This window comes from Lathamus discolor, chromosome 5 (assembly GCF_037157495.1).
Source record: "Lathamus discolor isolate bLatDis1 chromosome 5, bLatDis1.hap1, whole genome shotgun sequence".
NCBI classification, from domain to species: Eukaryota; Metazoa; Chordata; class Aves; order Psittaciformes; family Psittacidae; genus Lathamus; species Lathamus discolor.
Window position 1 is genome coordinate 116,649,881 of NC_088888.1, and position 19,653 is coordinate 116,669,533.

The 19,653-nt window shown below is 42.9% G+C and overlaps 1 protein-coding gene across 4 annotated transcripts; it reads left to right on the forward strand.

Moving 5' to 3' along the window:
• Positions 1-1,158: 1,158 nt before the first annotated feature.
• On the forward strand, positions 1,159-19,438 carry PLEK (pleckstrin). 4 transcript variants are annotated; one of them, XR_010613365.1, is made up of 10 exons: positions 1,159-1,340; positions 4,186-4,344; positions 9,560-9,741; positions 10,961-11,052; positions 11,445-11,629; positions 12,756-12,860; positions 15,287-15,370; positions 15,988-16,057; positions 16,621-16,766; positions 16,849-16,920. XR_010613365.1 is itself a non-coding variant. In XM_065682295.1 (10 exons), exons 1-9 carry the CDS (start codon positions 1,293-1,295, stop codon positions 16,908-16,910), a joined length of 987 nt encoding a protein of 328 aa, XP_065538367.1. In that variant the 5' UTR covers positions 1,159-1,292; the 3' UTR covers positions 16,911-16,915; positions 17,606-17,695. The 4 variants fall into 4 exon arrangements, 3 of the variants coding, with proteins under 3 accessions (XP_065538367.1, XP_065538366.1, XP_065538365.1); XM_065682295.1 differs by lacking the exon at positions 16,621-16,766 and adding an exon at positions 17,606-17,695 and having other exon boundaries at positions 16,849-16,915; XM_065682294.1 differs by lacking the exons at positions 16,621-16,766; positions 16,849-16,920 and adding an exon at positions 17,606-19,438 and having other exon boundaries at positions 1,160-1,340; positions 4,189-4,344.
• Positions 19,439-19,653: the final 215 nt, after the last annotated feature.

Here is a 19,653-nt window from a genome sequence, read left to right on the forward strand (position 1 = left end):
AGCCTGGTACAGAGAGGTGCTCTGCCTGATGATGAGACTGGAGCAGCAGCTGGTTGAGAAAGGTCTGGAGAGGAAAATCTTCATTCAGACAGTGAGGAAAAACATTCAGCAGTTGGGATGGTGAAGCACTAATACATATAACCAAGGAAGGAGTGGAGTCTCATGTATGGGAGCACTGCTAAATAGGTATCAGTGAAGAACAGCTAAAGAAAAAGCTCTTCAAACCCTCTGATCTGCTATCACAGACCTTGTTGGACTTCCTGAGTAAAAGCTGAGGCAGAGTCAAATGCAGAGCAGGAATTTCTGACTGTGGAAAAAGTCCTCCCTGTTTGAGGAATCTTTACAGGTGGCGGAGGTGACACATGACATAACCCTGGGCCCAGCCCTCACCTGAATGGGCTTAGCTATGAAAGTTATTCGTAGTCTTGTGCATGGGAGAATATTTGGCTCTTGTCAATGCAGCAGCCTCCTTATTGCCTCCCCTAGGCCACCATCCTTCTTTCTGTATGGGGAAGAGGGATTGTGAGTCTGGTGTATATCAGCTTTTGGAACATTATGGTTTTGCCTTATCTTTTACCAAATACAGCCATATGCGCTCTGTAGCAAGTAAAAGATGCTTGTAGAAAGTGACATTCTGTGGTGCTTTGTGGTGTGCTGGTCTAATTCATTTAGCCTGCTTGACAGCTAACCTCTTTGGGAGGCCTCGGCATCAAACTCCAAAACCTGATCAAGTCTGATAAACCCTCTGTATCAGCAGAGGGTGCATAGTCATTAACCAAGCGAGGGCCCTCCAGCTTGCTGCCAGACTCCGCATGTTCACCCGCTGTGAGTCAGACTTCCAAGGCAGGTTGAAATAACTGAACTGGTGAGTTGGAAGCGTATCCCTGAGACCCTTTTGGCTTGCACCAAGCAGCAGCTCAGTACACCAAGCTGTTGGTTTGCCAGAGTTCATGTATTTGCAGAGTGGGCCTGATTTCTTGGGATTGGGCATTAAAATGCTTATTTTATTACCCAGGACTCTGTCATCAAGGCTGACTGTATTTGATACAGTTGAGCATTTTGTCAGGCTGTTGCTTGTTCTGTCAGAGGCGAACTATAAATACACACGTGCTTCTGCGTTTCCCTATCTCTCGCTCTGTAAGAGGAAATGGGCTTGTTTTCATGTGATTAGCAGGCAGAGGAACTTGTGAAAGTGACACAGCTGTACTGTCAAAATGCCAGCCCACAGGCTGCGCTGCCAGAAGAACTTGACTGCCAGTGCTGATAGACCGGAGAACGGGATTGCCTGAGACATGGAGCGAGAACCGATGCGTATAAGGGAGGGGTACTTGGTTAAGAAGGTAAGGGGGGGAGCTTTGGACCGAGTGGAGGAGGAAGCTAACTCTGAACAGGTTGGGGAGGTGTAGGAAAACATACTTGGGTTTCAGTTATTAAAAAAAGGATATTTTTTTTCCAAAAGAAAAGCAAATGAACAGAATTCCTTCAGCAGTAAACCCGTGTGGTGTTAGTGATCATACAGATACTTGCTAGCAGTTTTATCTTGTCAGAATACTACATAAGGCATTTTGCACATATCTTGGATGTACCTTTGGATCAAAAGATTTGTATTTTTATTAAGTAATCTAATGCCCATAGTGGAAGCCTGGCAAGACAGGTAACAGCTTGAAATGGACACAGGCTACTCAACTGCACTTAATTGCTGAGTTAAATAGCAAGGAAGCATAGTGAGATCGAAGAGGTCAGATCACTTTGGCCTCAAGGCACTCTGTGGGGCCACAGGTTCCTTTGCAGAGTGTGAAGGCCATTTGTCACTGACTTTCTCCTCTTGATATTTACATTAGGGTGGGGAACAGTGCTGTGCCTGGGGGTCAGTGGTTTAGCTTGGACTCTGTGACCTCCAAGAAATATGAGTTCACACTTTAGGGGTTTTAGGTCAGCTTCAGCTTCTGTTTCTATATTTTGGGGGGACTTTGTGTCATGTGAGCATAGGAAACAGCTAGTTTTCTGATACTGTAGTGCTGCAGATGTTATAAAAGGTTGTTCTACCAAAGGGAAGTTTTGTGTGTTCTTAAAGTAGCTAATGGCTTCATAGAGTGATACAAGGAAAACCTGTCTGTGTCTGCAGTCTTTGGAGTAGGTGTGACAGCTTGATTTTTACTCCAGGAAAAGCTTGCTTATCTTTTGTAAGGTGGTCTAGATGAGAGCAATGTGACCATGTTTAGGTTTGCTGATGATGTGCATCTGAGACTGCCAGTCTTCACGCTGCTCTGCAGCGGCTTCCATTGGTAGAGCATGTCGGAGTCTGGGCTTTAGGAAGTGCTGGACTTGTCTGTTTATGAGCAGAAATACTGCTTATGGTAAACCAGAAACAAAAGGAAATTGCAACAGTTCTTGCCTTGGCCCATCGTCTTAATTTATTTCTTAGCAGAAAATTGACCAGTGGGTTAATTTAGATTCTCAAATAATGGTAAATTCTTATTGCTTATTAAATAAAAATAGAATCAAAAGCAAACGGCAGTGAACCCGTATGCAGATGAGGCTTTCGTAGTTCCCTTTTGGAGGTCACATAGTCCAAGCTAAAGCCCTGACCCCCAAGCACAGCACTATCCCCCATCCGAACGTAAATATCAAGAGGAGAAAGTCAGTGACAAATGGTCTTCACTCTCTGCAAAGGGCCCTGTGGCTGCATGATGACTCCTTTAGGAGGTCAAATCCTTGTTTTCACTTTGCGGGCATAATGAGGAGGAGGAAAGTACATGATTTGCATTTGTTGAGCACCTTCTGCCCCTAGTGTGGGCTGCAGAGGCTAGAAGCAAGTCTTGCTCTTAATAAGATCTCAGCTGACGGTTTTCCCTCCTCACTCTGTAACTGAACATAAGGTCTTACTCAGAGTTCAAAGGCCTTTCTTGGAAGGTAGGGAAGCAAAAAGGATGTGACAAACAGTTCATCTGGAGAATAATTACAATAAAAATAAAATAAAGGCTCAGTGTGTTTCTGTCCCATTCACTTCTGCAGAAATACAAAGTGCAAATGTAACCGCATCTGCCCAGCTTTCAGGTTTACCGAATCAAAACAGGCCATTTTCACAGCATAACTCTGGCTGCCTTGCTTCTATCTGCAGCTTTAGCACGGCTCAGCCACCATCATCTGAGGTGGACAAGGATGCAGTGGATGGAGTTGTAGGAGGGGGAGGATACATTTAGGTGTCTCTTTGTAACAGAAAGAGCAAGGGAAGCTAATGTTTTTGAAGGATGGCCTCTGATTTGGGGCCTACAAATGTTGGTTGTGCCTTGGTAACTCTTCAGAGGAACTGTTGGTATTCAGTGTATGTAAATGTTCATTTGGCAGAGTAGTAAGTCACTTGAGTATCTGGGATTGTGACCCCAACCAGCTTCAAAAGTGGTGGGACCATAGAGGATACCTAGCTAGAATGCGCCAGTCTTAGTAATTTTAGCAGTTAATCGTGCTCAACACAGAGAAATGGTTGTTCCTCTCTGAGACCCTTAAAATTTTGCCGTGTTTCACTATATGTAGGATCTGGCCCTATCTTTATCTCTGTATTTCTTGCATCTGACAGCTGTGTTTCAGGAATGGGAAGTAAAAACTTTAAAAGATGAAATGAAGCACTTCAATTCTTCATCTCAGAGGCTGGAGATCTGCAGCTGCAGGCCCTTATACTGTTCATTACTCTTACAGTTTGTACCTCTATGTCTAGAAATCCTCTGAGATGTGTGCTTTCTTACTAGACAGCCAGCCCTCAACAGCTGACTGCATTGTAGCACCAAGTCCTAAATATTGCAAAGGATGCCCAAGTTAATGAGACAGTTCTAATGTTCCAGTTCAAAGCAAGAAATTTTGAGGATTATTCATAATATTGCCACTGTGTCATCTTGAAGACAGTAGCTGGGACTGATACTGAAAACAAACACCTCCTGGGGCAGGCAGTGTGATTTTTGGACACACTCGTGGCTGAGGTGACTACAAGGGTCAAAAAATGGTGATCAGAAGAATAACAACAGTGCTCTTTAACTGTGTAGTAAGATGAGTGCGGTTGTGCTGTGTTCTTGAGACACTAGCTATAGTTATTTCAGCATGTCAGACACCCCCTGGAAGGTCATATCTTCAGTGGGTATCATGTGAAGAGAGTGATTTATCGAACATAATTTACATAGTTATTTATTGCAGCAGGGCAGCATGTTTAATACCTGGAAGCCGATGTGGGTCGTGCTCTTAGAAGATGGAATTGAATTCTACAAGCGGAAGGCTGACAACAGCCCCAAAGGGATGGTCCCACTAAAGGGAAGCTCTATTAAAAGCCCATGCCAAGATTTTGGCAAAAGAATGGTAAGTACTTTTTCAGTAACAATGAAAAAATCATGATACAGAAAAGAGATAAATGCTGTGACCCAAATGCCTAAGTAAAGCTTTAATTCCAAACCATTTTATTACCATTTGGTGACCCCGCACGTTTCACATTAATGAAATCTGTATTAATTACCACTGCATTGTTACTGGTAGGGCTTTTGCAAGTGACTAAGAGTCACATCTACACTCAGAGAGTAAAACCCAAAACTGACCTAGAGAAAGTAGTCCAAATGTTGCCTACATATTTGGGATCTCTTAAAGTTGAAGGTAGCAAGCGCACACATGGGTCCCACTTCCCAGTAAAACACACAGATGACTATATTCACAAATTCAGGGTCTTATGGGACAGAAAAAAGATAGCGGAAGATAAATGTACAAACATACATATTTTGTTATAGGGTTCATGCAAAACAGTTGTTGGTAAAACAGGATTTCCAGTATGAACAAAGAATCCTATCTACGGTCAGTCATTTGTTATTTTGGCAACTCGGTTTCATCAAATAGGCATCATACCCTCAAGAATTCCTTTGACAAAGGGGTTCCCCAGAATCTGGAATATTGTACAATTACAGTTTAAAGAAATTTACCATGAGGATACCTGACTGAAGATAGAAGTCTGAGAGAATTAGAAAATAGAAAGTTTGAGAGTGCATAAAAGAGAAAAAGCTGCATTTTCTCATGTGAGTGGAGAGAATTATACCTGTCCTTAGGTTTTGTGGTAAGTGGAGTCAGGGTCCCTGGTGTCAGGTTTGGACCTGCTGGGTTTCCTTTTCCTTTTCCTTCCTTCTGTTTTCTCTCTTTTATTTTTTCTTCTTTGTGCAGTCCCCATATTTATATATTAAAAAGTTGATTCTTATGAAGTCTTTTTAGACTTGTATCCTTTAAGAAAAAGGGTCTCCTACTTCTTTGAGGCAGTACAATAAAAGGACGGGGCAGAGAATAAAGTTTGCTGTTAATTCTGTGCTGAGTCAAAGAAGTTGTAGATGGCTGCTTCTTCTGGGAACCAAAGGTTTTAGAGGGCTGTTACCTTGGTAATCCCATCCAAAGCAGGATCATCAAGAGCCACCTGCTTTTCCTAGTTATCCATAGGTGCTGGGAGTTGTCCACAGAAGGAGACTGTATTGATATGCCTGGAAGAGAATTGTGCAATCATGTATTCCCACCCCATGCTCATCATAGGCTCATCAAAAGATCCCTGAGCTGGCAAGCGAGATTGTCCAACTGATTCAGAAGGGTTTGAAATTGAATGCTAGTCAAGCCCATTTACCCTTCCTTATTGCTAACAGCTCTTGTCTGAGCCACCCTTGGCATGGCTGGGCAATCCTTACTGGTTGACCTCTGCAGCTTCAGCCCTAACCTTCTGCTTCAGCCATTGTGGCTGTGTGTCAGTGCATTGCCTTGGCACTGCTGAGAGCTCTTAGTTACAGCACTTGGCTTTACGTCTTTTGTAAACCATGGATAATAAAGGTGAAGCAGAATTATATCTAGGGACTAGAGCGCAGGGAAGGGACATGAAATTACCAAATAAAGGAACAGAAACTAAGTATATCTGCACACACTTGGTTCTAATCCTGCTGTTTTGAAACCATATTCCTACATTATCTAATTAACAAACCTCAGCACAGCACTCTACTTATGAGGTATAATGCATGAGGAGAAGGGTACTGTATCCAAGAGTACTACGGATCCTACATTATAATGGTGGAAGTTAAGTTTTTCTCATGAAGCATTCTTTTCCAAACAGTTTTGTGGGGGTGTTTTTGTTGTTTGTGGTTTTGGGGTGTTTTGTTGGGTTTTTTTCGTGATTGGTTGGTTGGTTTGGGTTGGGTTGGGTTTTTTTTTAACTCTTACTGAGGCACTGACATCACTATTGGTCTATAATAGCTGCCAGGAAATGTCATCAACAGTAACACATTTAACAATAATGAAAAGGTAATTGACCAGCATAGGTACATTCTTCAAGTTAGGCAGAGAGGTCTGAAGTGTCTGTTGTCTGCTGAAGGCAGAGTGAGAGACACCCTCGCCTGCCCAATGGGTTGCTTGAAGATGTAGCAGTTAGCAGAAGATACGTTGCATCTGTATCAAAGGGTGATGAAGTCTTTGAGGAGCCTTTCTTTCACTGCAGTGGACATTATGCTTCATTTTACATTAGGAGTTTAAATACTGAGATGTAGTTTAGGCTTTACTTTAGTTGCTGGGGCTTTTTCTGAGGGAGAATAGAGAAAAAAGGAAGGATCTCAGACCAGGGGGTTGAGGCACCCAAACCACCTTCTCGTAAGTGAGATCTGATGCAGAGTTTGCTGAAGTCAGTGGAAGCAATCTGAACAACTTCAACGGGTGTTGGATCAGATCCTCCTTACTGAGTTGATGAGACAATTCTGCAATTACATAGACTAATAGCCTTGGAAACATACTGAGTTACAATTTGCACTGTTCAAACAGTCAAAACTTCAACATGCTCATTCGTATGAATGACACTGTCGCTGGGATTGTATACAAGCAATGCCTCAGCATTCCATCCTGCCTTCTCACTGCTTGCATGCCAAAACATATAGTTCTTCCTCTTAAGGGAACTATTCTGATTCTTAGTCATTTGCATACATTTGCTTCACTTAGCTAGAAATTAATGTATATTTTTAGGGCAGAAGTTCTGAAGGTGAAAAGTGAGATAATTCTTATTAGCCAGTCTCACTCACTTGGACCCAGTTTGGGACAGGGACTATTGAGCCATGAGCAGACTTTTATCTTCGTTTGGTTAGACACCAGCTTTTTGAATCAGCTTGAGTATCTGTATCAGAGCCTAGCTTGAAACCTCAGGAGACATCACCAACACACTTTTACTAAATCAGTTGCCAAAAGCAGGTGCTGTGGGGAAAGGAAGCAATCTTGGATTTGTTAAACAGGAATACATACAACCTGTTCAGAAGAGACTGCAACTGTATGTTTTGAGATTTTATTTCCAAATCCATTCACCACCATTCTTGATCTGAAGTTTGATCACTGCTTAATGTGATATTAATTCTGCTATGCTCGAGCTTTCTCTATGGCTTTCCCCATGCCTTTCCTGTGGATAACATTATCATGCATGGTTGCTTACAGTCAGATACATTTGTCCTAATTTAAACCATAATGTTAGTATTTAGTACAGTCTAATTGTCTAATTTTCACTCAAGCACAAACAGAAGCGCATCATCAGAGGCAGACTTGGTCACTTCTAAGATTGGAGACTAAACCTTTTCACTGATTTCATAGAATCATAGAATCATAGAATAGTTAGGGTTGGAAAGGACCTCAAGATCATCTAGTTCCAACCCCCCTGCCATGGGCAGGGACACCTCACACTAAACCATCCCACACGAGGCTTCATCCAACCTGGCCTTGAACACCGCCAGGGATGGAGCACTCACAACCTCCCTGGGCAACCCATTCCAGTGTCTCACCACCTGGATGTCTGTCTTAGTGGCCTAGCTTTCTAAGAGCTGAAGTTAAGAGAAAGAGCTTTCCCAGCCTCCTCTGTGTACTGGGAATAAACTCTTCTTTAGCATTTCACTGTACATTGCTTCTGAGCTCTTTGAGATTGTTGATTTTCCCTTTGGTAAAAGCTTGTATTAATGATTTGGTATTTCATTCTGTTAACCCGGTGTGTAAGGATGATTCTTGGATATTGGGATTTCATAGAATCATAGAATAGTTAGGGTTGGAAAGGACCTTAAGGTCATCCAGTTCCAACCCCCCTGCCATGGGCAGGAACACCTCGCACTAATCTGTTTGCTTTTCACAAATGTACCATACATTGCTTTTCAGGATATAGCTCCTTACTGTATAATAGAAAAGGTAGGTGTTGCTGGAAAGATGAATGGGGTCTCATAAGAAATGGATTTTTCAGGACCCACTGTTTGTGACTTTGATATCTGTCTTCCATGAAAGTCAGTGGGACTTCCACACAGTGTCAGGGTGTCAGAATTTTTCACATTGACAACAATCTGGAAGATGCATACTGGGGATGTTCAGAAATATGCCATTTACAAATGCAGGCTTCAGCAGACGTGGTGCTTTCAGTTCACTGCTGTAGACTCACCACGCTCTGCTCTTTGATGATGATAGCCTCTGCTTTACTTGCCCTCAAAAAGCCATGCTGTTGGCTTGCTGATTAGCCTGTCACTTTTAGATGCCTGCTGAGACAGAACCTCTTGTACTTACTCTAATACAACTATGGAACAAATCACAATTCTGCTTATGGAGAACTGTATTTTAGAGGAAGTGGAAACCTCTTGCCTGAGTAATTAGATTCTGATTTTCCACTGAAAAGATCACTGGATGAATATGAGATCAAACAGTGTGAACTTTGGGTTTTCTTGGTTGTTGTGTTGGATTTTATTTTTCCTTATTTCTTTCCCCCACTTCCCCCTCCTCCCCCAGGTTGGTGTTATTTTTTTTCTGCTCAGAATTCCCTGCAAAAGATCTTTTCTCATTTTAGGAAATAGTTTTTCCATTGTTGCTAGTGTGCTTAGATAGGTAGCGATCAGAAGATGTAGCCACGGGTGGGATGTACCATCGCCCTACCAAGCCCTTAAAGGTTTGCTAAGCTGCAGATGTGTTCAGCAGCTCCCCAGTGTGACTGTGACCTTTTCTTGCCTTGTGAGTCAGTAGCTGAGCTACATATCCATCCCTGGCAGTGTTCAAGGCCAGGTTGGATGAAGCCTTGTGTGGGATGGTTTAGTGTGAGGTGTCCCTGCCCATGGCAGGGGGGTTGGAACTGGATGATCTTGAGGTCCTTTCCAACCCTAACTATTCTATGATTCTATGAAGTGGGTATTTTTCCCTCCCTCAGACTGACCACATCTTTATAAACAGTAACAGAAATTTATACCCACTGTTAAGCCTGCAGGGCTGGGCACTTGAGCCTCTCAGTTGAACTTCCCAGCAAAAGTTAAAATAGCCAGCTACATTGGTACCACTCACCTTGGCTATAATGGCAATGTCAGGGTCACCCAGCAGGAAATAACAAGAGTCAGTTTCCTGCACTGCCTGTTCATGCTTTTCTTCAGAGGTTTTTAAATTAACTGTGGCTGCAAGGCACTTTCAGTAGTCCCTCAGGCACAGGCAGGCTGTATGTTGTGGTGGTACTGAGTTAACTGTGCCCAACTGGCTACGCTAAAGTGACTTCTAAAAGAAACATCATTTATCATTCCAGTTTGTCTTCAAGCTCACTGCAGCCAAGCAGCAGGACCACTTTTTTCAAGCTGCCTACCTGGAGGAGAGAGATGCCTGGGTACGAGATATCAAGAGAGCAATTCATTGCATCGATGGAGGCCAGCGGTTTGCCAGAAAATCCACAAGAAAATCTATCAGACTGCCTGAAACAATCAACTTGAGGTTTGTTCTCATAGTTCTGCTCCCCCTTTTACTTCCATCTGCGGGCAGTGTGCCAGATACCATAACCTCTGTCTGGACAAGCTAAGAGCATGTCTGTCCATGCTACCTCTCTGGCTTCACTCAGTCCTTTCTGCATGACTAACAGTTACAGAGCTCAGAACGTGGCAGAAATGAGCTAGCGATCAGAACTGGGAAAATAATTTTCAATGCATCATCTTTTACCAAAACGTGCTTATTTATCAAAGGCTTTTGCTGATAAGGAGATTCCTGAGCACACTGCAATGGAAAAGGAGACCCCAGCCAAAGTGTGATTCTGCCAGGAGAGGCATTTTTATACAATATATGATCTATTGTAAAAATATTTCAAAGCTTTTTTTGCTTTTCAGAGGAATGCTGATGTTCACCTAGGTTTTGGATGCTGAGGGTAGACTGATGCTTGCCAGAGAACTTGGAACTGGCAAATAGAGTAGAGATAAAGGTCACACACAGGAAGCCATCTGTTTGTCAGTACTTTAAAAAGTTAAGGACAACTTTTTGGCTCTGAGCAGTAAATATCAAGGTACATATGAACCTGCAGTGCTCCTTATAAGACAGTAAAACTGCACAGGGCCAAGATCCAGCTAAATTTCACTTCTCTGCTTCAGCAGAGGATCACCCTGACTGACAGGCCGAAGGACATAGCATGTAACATTTAATATTAGCCTTTCTTGTCATTCCAGAGCTCCAAGAGCTCTGAGCAAGTGAAAAGCGGATGTGAGGAAGGAAGTCATGCCGGGGCTCACTGAGGTTACTTGGTGCCTCTGAGAGCATGCAGTCTTTGGAGATGTCAGTGTCAGGTTTTCTGCTCAGCCAAGGACCTTTGGGGGAACATAGTGCAGAGCAGTGAGCTCCTTATCGGCACCAAGGCTGTGGGGGCCTGTGAAGATGCCTGAGGAGTGGGTATTCACTGCTGTTCACACTACATAATTTGTTCCATTCTGAAATCATGGGGGTGTGGTGAACCACTTGAGCACTTGTCCCTCTGCTCCTCTAGCTGTGACAGAAGCCTCCAGGTTTTGCAACATGAATTTTTCAGGAGATTAAACTAAGTCGTGCTGTAACCCTGCAGAGAGTAACGTGCCAGCAAAACATGAAGATCCTGTGAATGACAATGATATTATTGCACAAACTGGCTAAAGCTTTTTATTTGCTAAGTTTCTGTGGTTCTTTTTATGCGCAGTGCTTTGTACCTCTCAATGAAGGATCCTGAAAAGGGAATAAAAGAGTTGAAGCTGGAAAAAGACAAAAAAGTGTACAATCACTGCTTTACCGGTAAGGAGCTCTTGTCCTGCTTTTTCATACAACAAAGGGAGCACAGGCTGAGAGGCTATAGATAGATGAAACAGCTCTAAGCTCTGTAGAGCACAGAGAAGTTTAAGAAGAAAGCCTGGCCAATGTTTTTCTGACCAACACTGGAGATGCTCTAAGGATGAAGCTTGAAAAAGTGTTCAGTTGTGGCCATGGTAAGCAAGAGAAGAGAAAGAAATTTAACCAGCGCCAGAAAGATCGATATAGATCTTTGTAGAAAGTTGTGTGAAACACTTAACTCCAGAAGAATTATTCCTTTCTGAAATATTCATCAACAAACAGTGTCACATTGTCATTTCTGTCTTGCTTTCCGTCAAATGGTTTCTGGCTGATATTGTTTGTTCCTTTGTAACCAGGCACTACTGTGATTGACTGGCTGGTGTCTAGTAACTCCATCCGAAATCGCAAAGAAGGTCTCATGCTTGCCTCTTCCCTCTTGAGTGAAGGCTACCTACAGCCTGCAGAGGATACATCCAAGGCTGCTGCTGAGGGACTGTCGGACACCCCTTTCTTAGATCTCAGCGATGCCTACTATTACTTTGTGAGTGTTTTTTAATTGTCTCAGAATTACTAATGCTCTGCTTTTCTCAGGCTTCTTGTTGGGTTTCTTAAGTCCTAGAGGAAAGATTGGACAGAAACAGAGAGATCTACGTTAATTCTCTTTCTCTACCTGATATTCAGAATGAGCTGGCTCACTTTAATATTTGTAAGCAGGGCATTTTTTTTCTCGTACCCTTCTAAGTGTGAACTGAGTGCTGAGTTTAAGCTGGGTTCTTTATAACTTAGGCTTTGTTCCTGGTAATTTCACCGGTGACCAGAATTTAACCATCAGTTCCTCTGATGATTCAGCGGGAGGCAAGCAAGTAGTTCATTATCATGGGGCTTCTTGGAATGACACAAGCTACAAATCCTTTTCTTTCTTTTGTTCAGAGCCATCAAATCTGACTCAGTGCATGTCACACACGCATACACAGCTTGCCTGTGAGCAAAGAAGATTTTAATATCCCCCGATAACACCTGTCCTGAGTAGTTTACCCAGCCTTTTTGATTTATTGCTTTGGGTTCGGTGGATTGATTTGAAGAATCTGCAATATCACAGTCAAATACTGTTTTAAAGATGTTTGGCTTATGAACTCACACTAACAAAAAGTATGCCTTCTGTCACATGAAAAGGCTTGAATATGACAATTTTGTTTATATTTACCACATAGAATCACTTGACTTCAGTAAAATGACTTTTCCATTACTTAATTTGTCTTCCTAGAATGTGTCTGTGGCAGGAGCACTTTACCTGTGCAGCAATGGAAGCAGGGACGCAGCTGATGAAAGCAGCCTTGTGGCCATCACAGTTCCTGGCTACACTTCTCCTAGCAGCCCATGGAGCAGCCCCCATTGTGGGGGAGCAGCCCCCATTACTTTCAGCTTGTTTCTAGTTTGATTCAATACCAATATGGTGTGAGGAGACTACAGCAGGCCAATGTCTGACCTGTTACCATACAAGTTGACAGCACAGATGTTTACTCTAAGCCATATGAATGGTTACCTACATTTACACCATTACTATCCTACATTAAGGAAGAGGGAAGCCAAAGAGAAGCCATATTTGTACATGTACATAGCCATGCGGCAGCTGTGTAACTTCTGAATTTTCTCTTGTGGTCATGCAGCCAGACAGCGGGTTTTTCTGTGATGGGAATTCTAGTGATGATGATGTGGTCCTGAAAGAAGAATTCAGAGGCATAGTAGTCAAACAAGGATGTTTGCTGAAACAGGTCAGTATTGCGTGTGTTCCATTTTGTCACTGGGATGATGTCCATTTGATGCAGGATTACCCTTTTACAACACAAAGCTTTAGAGAAGGGAGAAACTAGCCTATGCCTTCTCCACACTTGGTAGGTTTCATCTCTGTCCCTCTTGCCTTAGCACAAAGAATGCTTGCTGTAGCATGGCAGCAGGACTTCTGCCCAACTTTGCGAGGCTTATTGCTCTTACTAAAAAGTAAGGCAGGTTATAGCTTTAATTAGGAAAAGGTGCTAAAGCAGGAGATGTGACAAGTCATTGGTGAATTGGGTAAAAAGGCTGTCAATCTAGTGTCCCTCTGGATACACAACTGGATTCAGTTGCCAGTTTTCACAGGCTTTTTTAGTGTACCTGAGCAAAAGAGTCCTTTCAGTTACTAGTGTTTAATTCTGTCCCATCTGTAAGGTGACAGGTAACTATATACCTTTCCTTTCCAGCAAAACTTTAAGCAATATGGTGACTGTGATGATAAGATACTTAACTTTCTGGGGCCGTTGCAAGCAGATATTAGTGAATGGAAGGCAAGACCAGGATTCTTAAATAAAGAGAATAGTTCAGTTGAAAGGGACCTACAATGATCATCTAGCCCATCTGGCTGACCACCTCAGGGTTGACCATAGGTTAAAGCATGTTATTAAGGCCATTGCCCAAATGTCTCTTAAACACTGACAGGCTTGGGGCATTGACAACCTCTTTAGGAAATCTGTTCCAGTGTTTGACCATGTTCTCTGTAAATAAATGTTTCCTAGTATCAAGTCTGAACCTTCACTGTTAAAATATTCATTGGAAGCCTAAGAACTTTCTGGTGGTCCTCATTTGTGTTTCTCTTGCTCAAACAGCTTACTCAAAAGAAACAGAAGCAATTAGATACACATCTTTCTGCTTTTACCCTGTCACAGTCACAACTGTCTAGTCACAACTTTTACCCTGTCACAGTCACAACTGCCTAGTTAGTAAGAACTTCCGTGCAGTGTAGCTAGTTGAGAAACGTATTTTGAAATGCTGAGAGGAAGTGATTCGTGACAGTCTTCCAGACAGCGTTGGTCTGGAATTGGTCACCCTCAGTGACCTGTGGATCACTGCTCAGAAGCATTACTGCTTCTGCTGAGAATGCTTTCAGCAGATCTAGATTTGTCCCACCCATCATTTGAATCTTGAAAACAGCAGTGAGGCATCTACACACATATTGGAAGGTGATATTATTTCTGCTTGAGCTTCTCAGCCAGGAACCCTCCCCAGGGTTCTTAAGCCAGATAAGCCTTTTTTGTTGTTGATTGGTTTTGTCTTGCAGGGAAAGAAGGACCTTCAGCTCAACCTTGCCAATAGTTCACAGTGCCATCCTGCAAGACATTTTGCAGCCGTGTTTTCTGGCAAGCATTTAAACCCAGTTTTCAGATACCTCATGTGAATGTCATTACTATCAGGCTATGAAATGTGTTTAGGAGCATCTCCTATGTTGAAGCTGTTCTGCTTCATATGACACATAAAAAGAGAAACTGGTGTGAAAAGCCAGTTGTGCAAAAAAGTGGAATGCAGTGAATACTTCCTGCCCAAAATATTCAGCTTTTTTCCTTTTGTATATGCCTGTTCTCTCATGTATGGGTAAGCTGACTGTAAGTGCTTGCAGGCAAAGCATTTCACAGAATAGAATCATAGAATAGTTAGGGTTGGAAAGGACCTCAAGATCATCTACTTCCAAACGCCCTGCCACAGGCAGGGACACCTCACACTAAACTATCTCACCCAAGGCTTCATCCAATCTGGCCTTGAACACTGCCAGGGATGGAGCACTCACAACCTCCCTGGGCAACCAATTCCAGTGCCTCACCACCCTAACAGGAAAGAATTTCCTCCTTATATCCAATCTAAACTTCCCCTGTTTAAGTTTTAACCCGTTACCCCTTGTCCTGTCACTACAGTCCCTGATGAAGAGTCCCTCCCCAGCATCCCTATAGGCCCCCTTCAGGTGCTGGAAGGCTGCTATGAGGTCTCCACGCAGTCTTCTCTTCTCCAGGCTGAACAGCCCCAACTTCCTCAACCTATCTTCATACGGGAGGTGCTCCAGTCCCCTGATCATCCTCGTGGCCCTCCTCTGGACTTGTTCCAGCAGTTCCATGTCCTTTTTATGTTGAGGACACCAGAACTGCACACAATGCTCCAGGTGAGGTCTCACAAGAGCAGAGTAGAGGGGCAGGATCACCTCCTTCGACCTGCTGGTCACGCTCCTTTTGATGCAGCCCAGGATACGGTTGGCTTTCTGGGCTGTGAGCGCACACTGAAGCCAGCTCATGTTCATCTTCTCACTGACCAACACCCCCAAGTCCTTCTCCGCAGGGCTGCTCTGAATCTCTTCTTTGCTCAATCTGTTCACAACATCCCTGGTTTTGAATTTTCCTAGGGACATCGGAGAAAGAACTGGAAAGTGAGAAAGTTTGTTTTAAGAGAGGATCCTGCATATCTTCACTACTATGACCCAGCTGGAGTAAGAGACATTTGGTTTATTTCCATGTTTGTTTTAAGGCCAATAGCTTATAGAAATGTCTGAATGGAGTATTCGCATGGGAATGTGTGATAGGAAAGACCAAGCAGTACTGTGGAGCTGTTTGTGCTCACATGGCCTAACCATCCTCTGGAAAAGCAGGGTGGAGGATGTTTTCCGGGGCTGCCAAGTCAGGGAGGCAAGTGCCACCCAGACCCGGAAACAGGTAACACTGAACCATGCTCTCACCTCTTCTCTGTGCTTAATTAGAATTAATGTGTGCTCTCATTTGATTAAAATGAACTAGGTCTTTTTCTATTTACTGTGACATTGAAAAAAATTACAGTTGGCACAAGGGTTATATTCTTCTCATGCGTTTGTTCAGGACATGCTAAATACTCTGCAGATCCTGAATTCAAAACCCCTGAAGAGATTTCCTGTTTCTCTCTACCATACCCCCCATGCTCCATGTCATGCCTAGACTGAGGATCCCCTGGTTTCCACCGTGACATACCATGTCATCAAATGTTTTTGTTTCTCTTCTGGTGTTGTAGCCATATATTAACATATGAACAGTCTCAAAAGTGTTGAATTTCATTTTGATTTCATGTCCTCACCAGGGAGAGGAACCACTGGGAGCCATTCACTTGAGAGGCTGTGTGGTAACAGCAGTGGAAGATATGCCTGACTGTAAGGAACCATTTCGAATTAGCTGTATAAGGCATTTTTGGTACATTCTTTCCATCTGCCTGAAATCACAAGTGGTTTTTACTCAAAACCAATCTGTGTGCCATTGTCCAGTAATTCTTCTAGTAACTAGTCTCTCTATTGCTGTCTGAGTTACTGGAGAATGATATTATGGTAAAGGTAGCAAGAGGGAATCATAGAATCATGGAATAGTTAGGGTTGGAAAGGACCTCAAGATCATCTAGTTCCAACCCCCCTGCCATGGGCAGGGACACCTCACACTAAACCATCCCACACAAGGCTTCATCCAACCTGGCCTTGAACACCGCCAGGGATGGAGCACTCACAGCCTCCCTGGGCAACCCATTCCAGTGCCTCACCACCCTAACAGGAAAGAATTTCCTCCTTATATCCAATCTAAACTTTCCCTGTTTAAGTTTTAACCCATTACCCCTTGTCCTGTCACTACAGTCCCTGACGAAGAGTCCCTCCCCAGCATCCCTATAGGCCCCCTTCAGGTGCTGGAAGGCTGCTATGAGGTCCCCACGCAGCCTTCTCTTCTCCAGGCTGAACAGCCCCAACTTCCTCAGCCTGTCTTCATACGGGAGGTGCTCCAGTCCCCTGATCATTCTCGTGGCCTCCTCTGGACTTGCTCCAACAGTTCCATGTCATTTTTATATTGGGGACACCAGAACTGCACACAATGCTCCAGGTGAGGTCTCACAAGAGCAGAGTAGAGGGGCAAGATCACCTCCTTCGACCTGTTGGTCACACTCTTTTTTGTGTTTTATAAGTTATTCAGAGAAGACCTGTCAAAAGGATGACACCATCCCTACGTTGGGATAACTGGCCTTAGACAAAGTAAGCTGAGTTTGCTTTCTTTAGCTGATGAGTTTGGGATGGAACATTTAAGTTAGAAATGGTTATGGCAGAAATTGTTACTGTTCGCATTCTGTTCCCTCCCAAGCATTGCTTCAAGGAACAAGAAACACTCATTCCATGCATTCTGCTCCCCATGGGAGCGGCAAACTCATACCCAGCAAGGAAGTCTGTTGGCATCTCAGCACCCATGTAGCTTGTGGTGGCAGATACAAAAAGAACCAGATATTCTGGATGTGATGTGAACTTAAATGTCTTAATTTGTAGCTGGCAAGGCATGGAAGGGTTTCATAAATCCTAATGGATTTATAATCATAAATGGTTATTTCTAATTAATTTCTAATCATAAATGGTTAGAGTTGGAAGGGACCTTAAAGAACAAGGGGAATATGGGGAAAATGGGGAATATGACCTGTCTGCAGGATTGGAGACTTTTCCATGGTTGGAGATCAATTAACCAGAGACTCTTGAAGGTGAAATGTCCAGAATTCATGGGTTGCTTTCCAAGAGAGACCTATCTCATGGACCCAATCTTGCAATCGGTTTGTGAAGGCCTTGTCAGTCTCAGCTTAGAAAGGAAGGAAATCCCCTTACAGTGTGTAAAGGAAGAAACTTTGTAAACACAAGGTACTCTTTCATATCTTCTGACTTCCCCATTTCTCTTCCCCATAGCCAAGAAGCATGATGTTGACAACATCCTCTTTGAAATTATCACAGCAAATGATACCCACTATTACTTGCAAGCAGCCTCATCCACAGAGCGTACAGAGTGGATCAAAGCAATTCAGGCAGTTTCTAGGACTGGAAAATGAAGATGAGCTGCCAAGAAGACAGACAACTGAAATTAGTAACTTCAAACAGAAATTTCACTGAAAGAAAGCAATATCATCCAAAAAGGCATCCTAAGGCTTGTCAGCTGGGGTGAGGGTGGGCAGTAGGATAAGGTACTACAATGCTATAGTAGGCACTAACAAAGTATCATTTTTCCACTTGTGTTATGGTAATATTTTACTGAATTGTAGCATAGAACATGCCATAGTAGTTTGTGCTGCTTAGAGTAATCAGTCCACCTTGGGAAGGTGGTACCTTATACCTTTTTGTGCTGCCACAGCTGGTAGCGAGGATTTCACCATTAACAGGGGACAGAGTCACGTCACTGTGAGAAGCTGAACTAGTCACCATCCAGCCTTTGCTGCATTTCAGTATCTTGAGATATTTCAAAGTCTTCCCAAGACAAACTTTGCACTTCCTTCTTTGCTAGATCTTTTTACTGCTTGTTCACCTGTGCAAATGATGCCATAGATTTAGGGAAAGAAATCAACTTGCTTGGAAACCTGCTCCACTCCTCTATAATCCATCAGTGTTAAGGAAGGGAAGAATGAAGACAATTATAGAAACACCTTGTAAAAAGCAAGTACAACTTGGCGTGATGACAGCTGTATGAGGAAAAGTTTCTTCCACAGTATTTCAAATATGAGGCAATCTCAGTTTGAGTTTTTATCTCACCTGATTTTGACCTTTGCTAAATTTCTCCACAAGAATCTGCTCTAGGACCATTGTTTCCCTTCATTTAGATCCCCAAAGCAGTTAGTAGGATGTCAGGTACTGCTGATTTGACCTGTATTTGAATTAAATAGAAAGGAGAAAGGAAAGGATCTGTGGGTTACCTACTCAAACTACTGATTGAAGTGGGCTTGTTCAGGTTTTTCTTTTTTAACCTCCAGCAACATACTCAGTCCTTGGTTCTGTGCCTCAGTAGTATAAGAGAAACCTTATGCTTGCTGTAACTAAAATAAAAGCTATTTGACAAGATCAGTTTACCTGATCAATCCTTATATTGTTTTCTGGCTGTATAAAGCTTCTAAGTCTAATTTTATGCAGGAGTTAAAATTAAAGTTAACATCATATTCTGCATGTAGGCTGTTCCTGATGCAGCCTGATGCTTCTGAGTACAAGTAAACTTCAGAAGTTTTACTGGATCTAATAAGGTAGCTTATCTTTAAGAATTCTTATTCAGATCTCTTTAGTCTTAAAAATAAATCTGGATCTAAAGCTTCTCTTCAATTCTGCTTAATTATACTTGCATCTGAGCTAATGAGCATGAAGGTCTTTTGCCTTAGTAGTGCTTGTCACAAAGGAAACACAGCTTTTGAGGGGCAGCAGGCTGATGAGACCACTGCATCGTCATGTCTATTTAAGACATCCAGGGGAAATCAGCTTCTGACAGGCACTTCCTATATCTCACACAAGCTGACAGGGCTACTGAAGCCTGGTCTGTCATTCTGAGGAAGGAAAAAAACTACACTGTTTGCTCAGCCTGCTTTCTTGATAATTGCTTTGTGGTTGCTGCTTATTTTTGTTTTCTGAGCTCACTAACACCAAAATATTCTATGGCACAGGAAAATAGATAAAACATCACACAACCAAACATCGGAAACTTGCCCAGCTTAGCGAAGAAGAGATGCAACTCCTAATTTTTAATAAAACTAAAAAGTTTTACCAGTCTCTGACCTCGTCTTTTTTTCCCTGTGCCTAGTCAAGGGTCCATCTGCCCATGTATGAACTGTATTTTCTCTGGTAGGTAGATGATGCTAGTCAGTGTCTTTGTGGAAGAGCTCTGATGTGTGTACCAGACTATAGCAATAGGGTCTATAACCTGATAGGTAGTTCTTTTGAAGATAGATCACACACAAAGGTTTGTGGGAGTCCCTGCTTCTTGG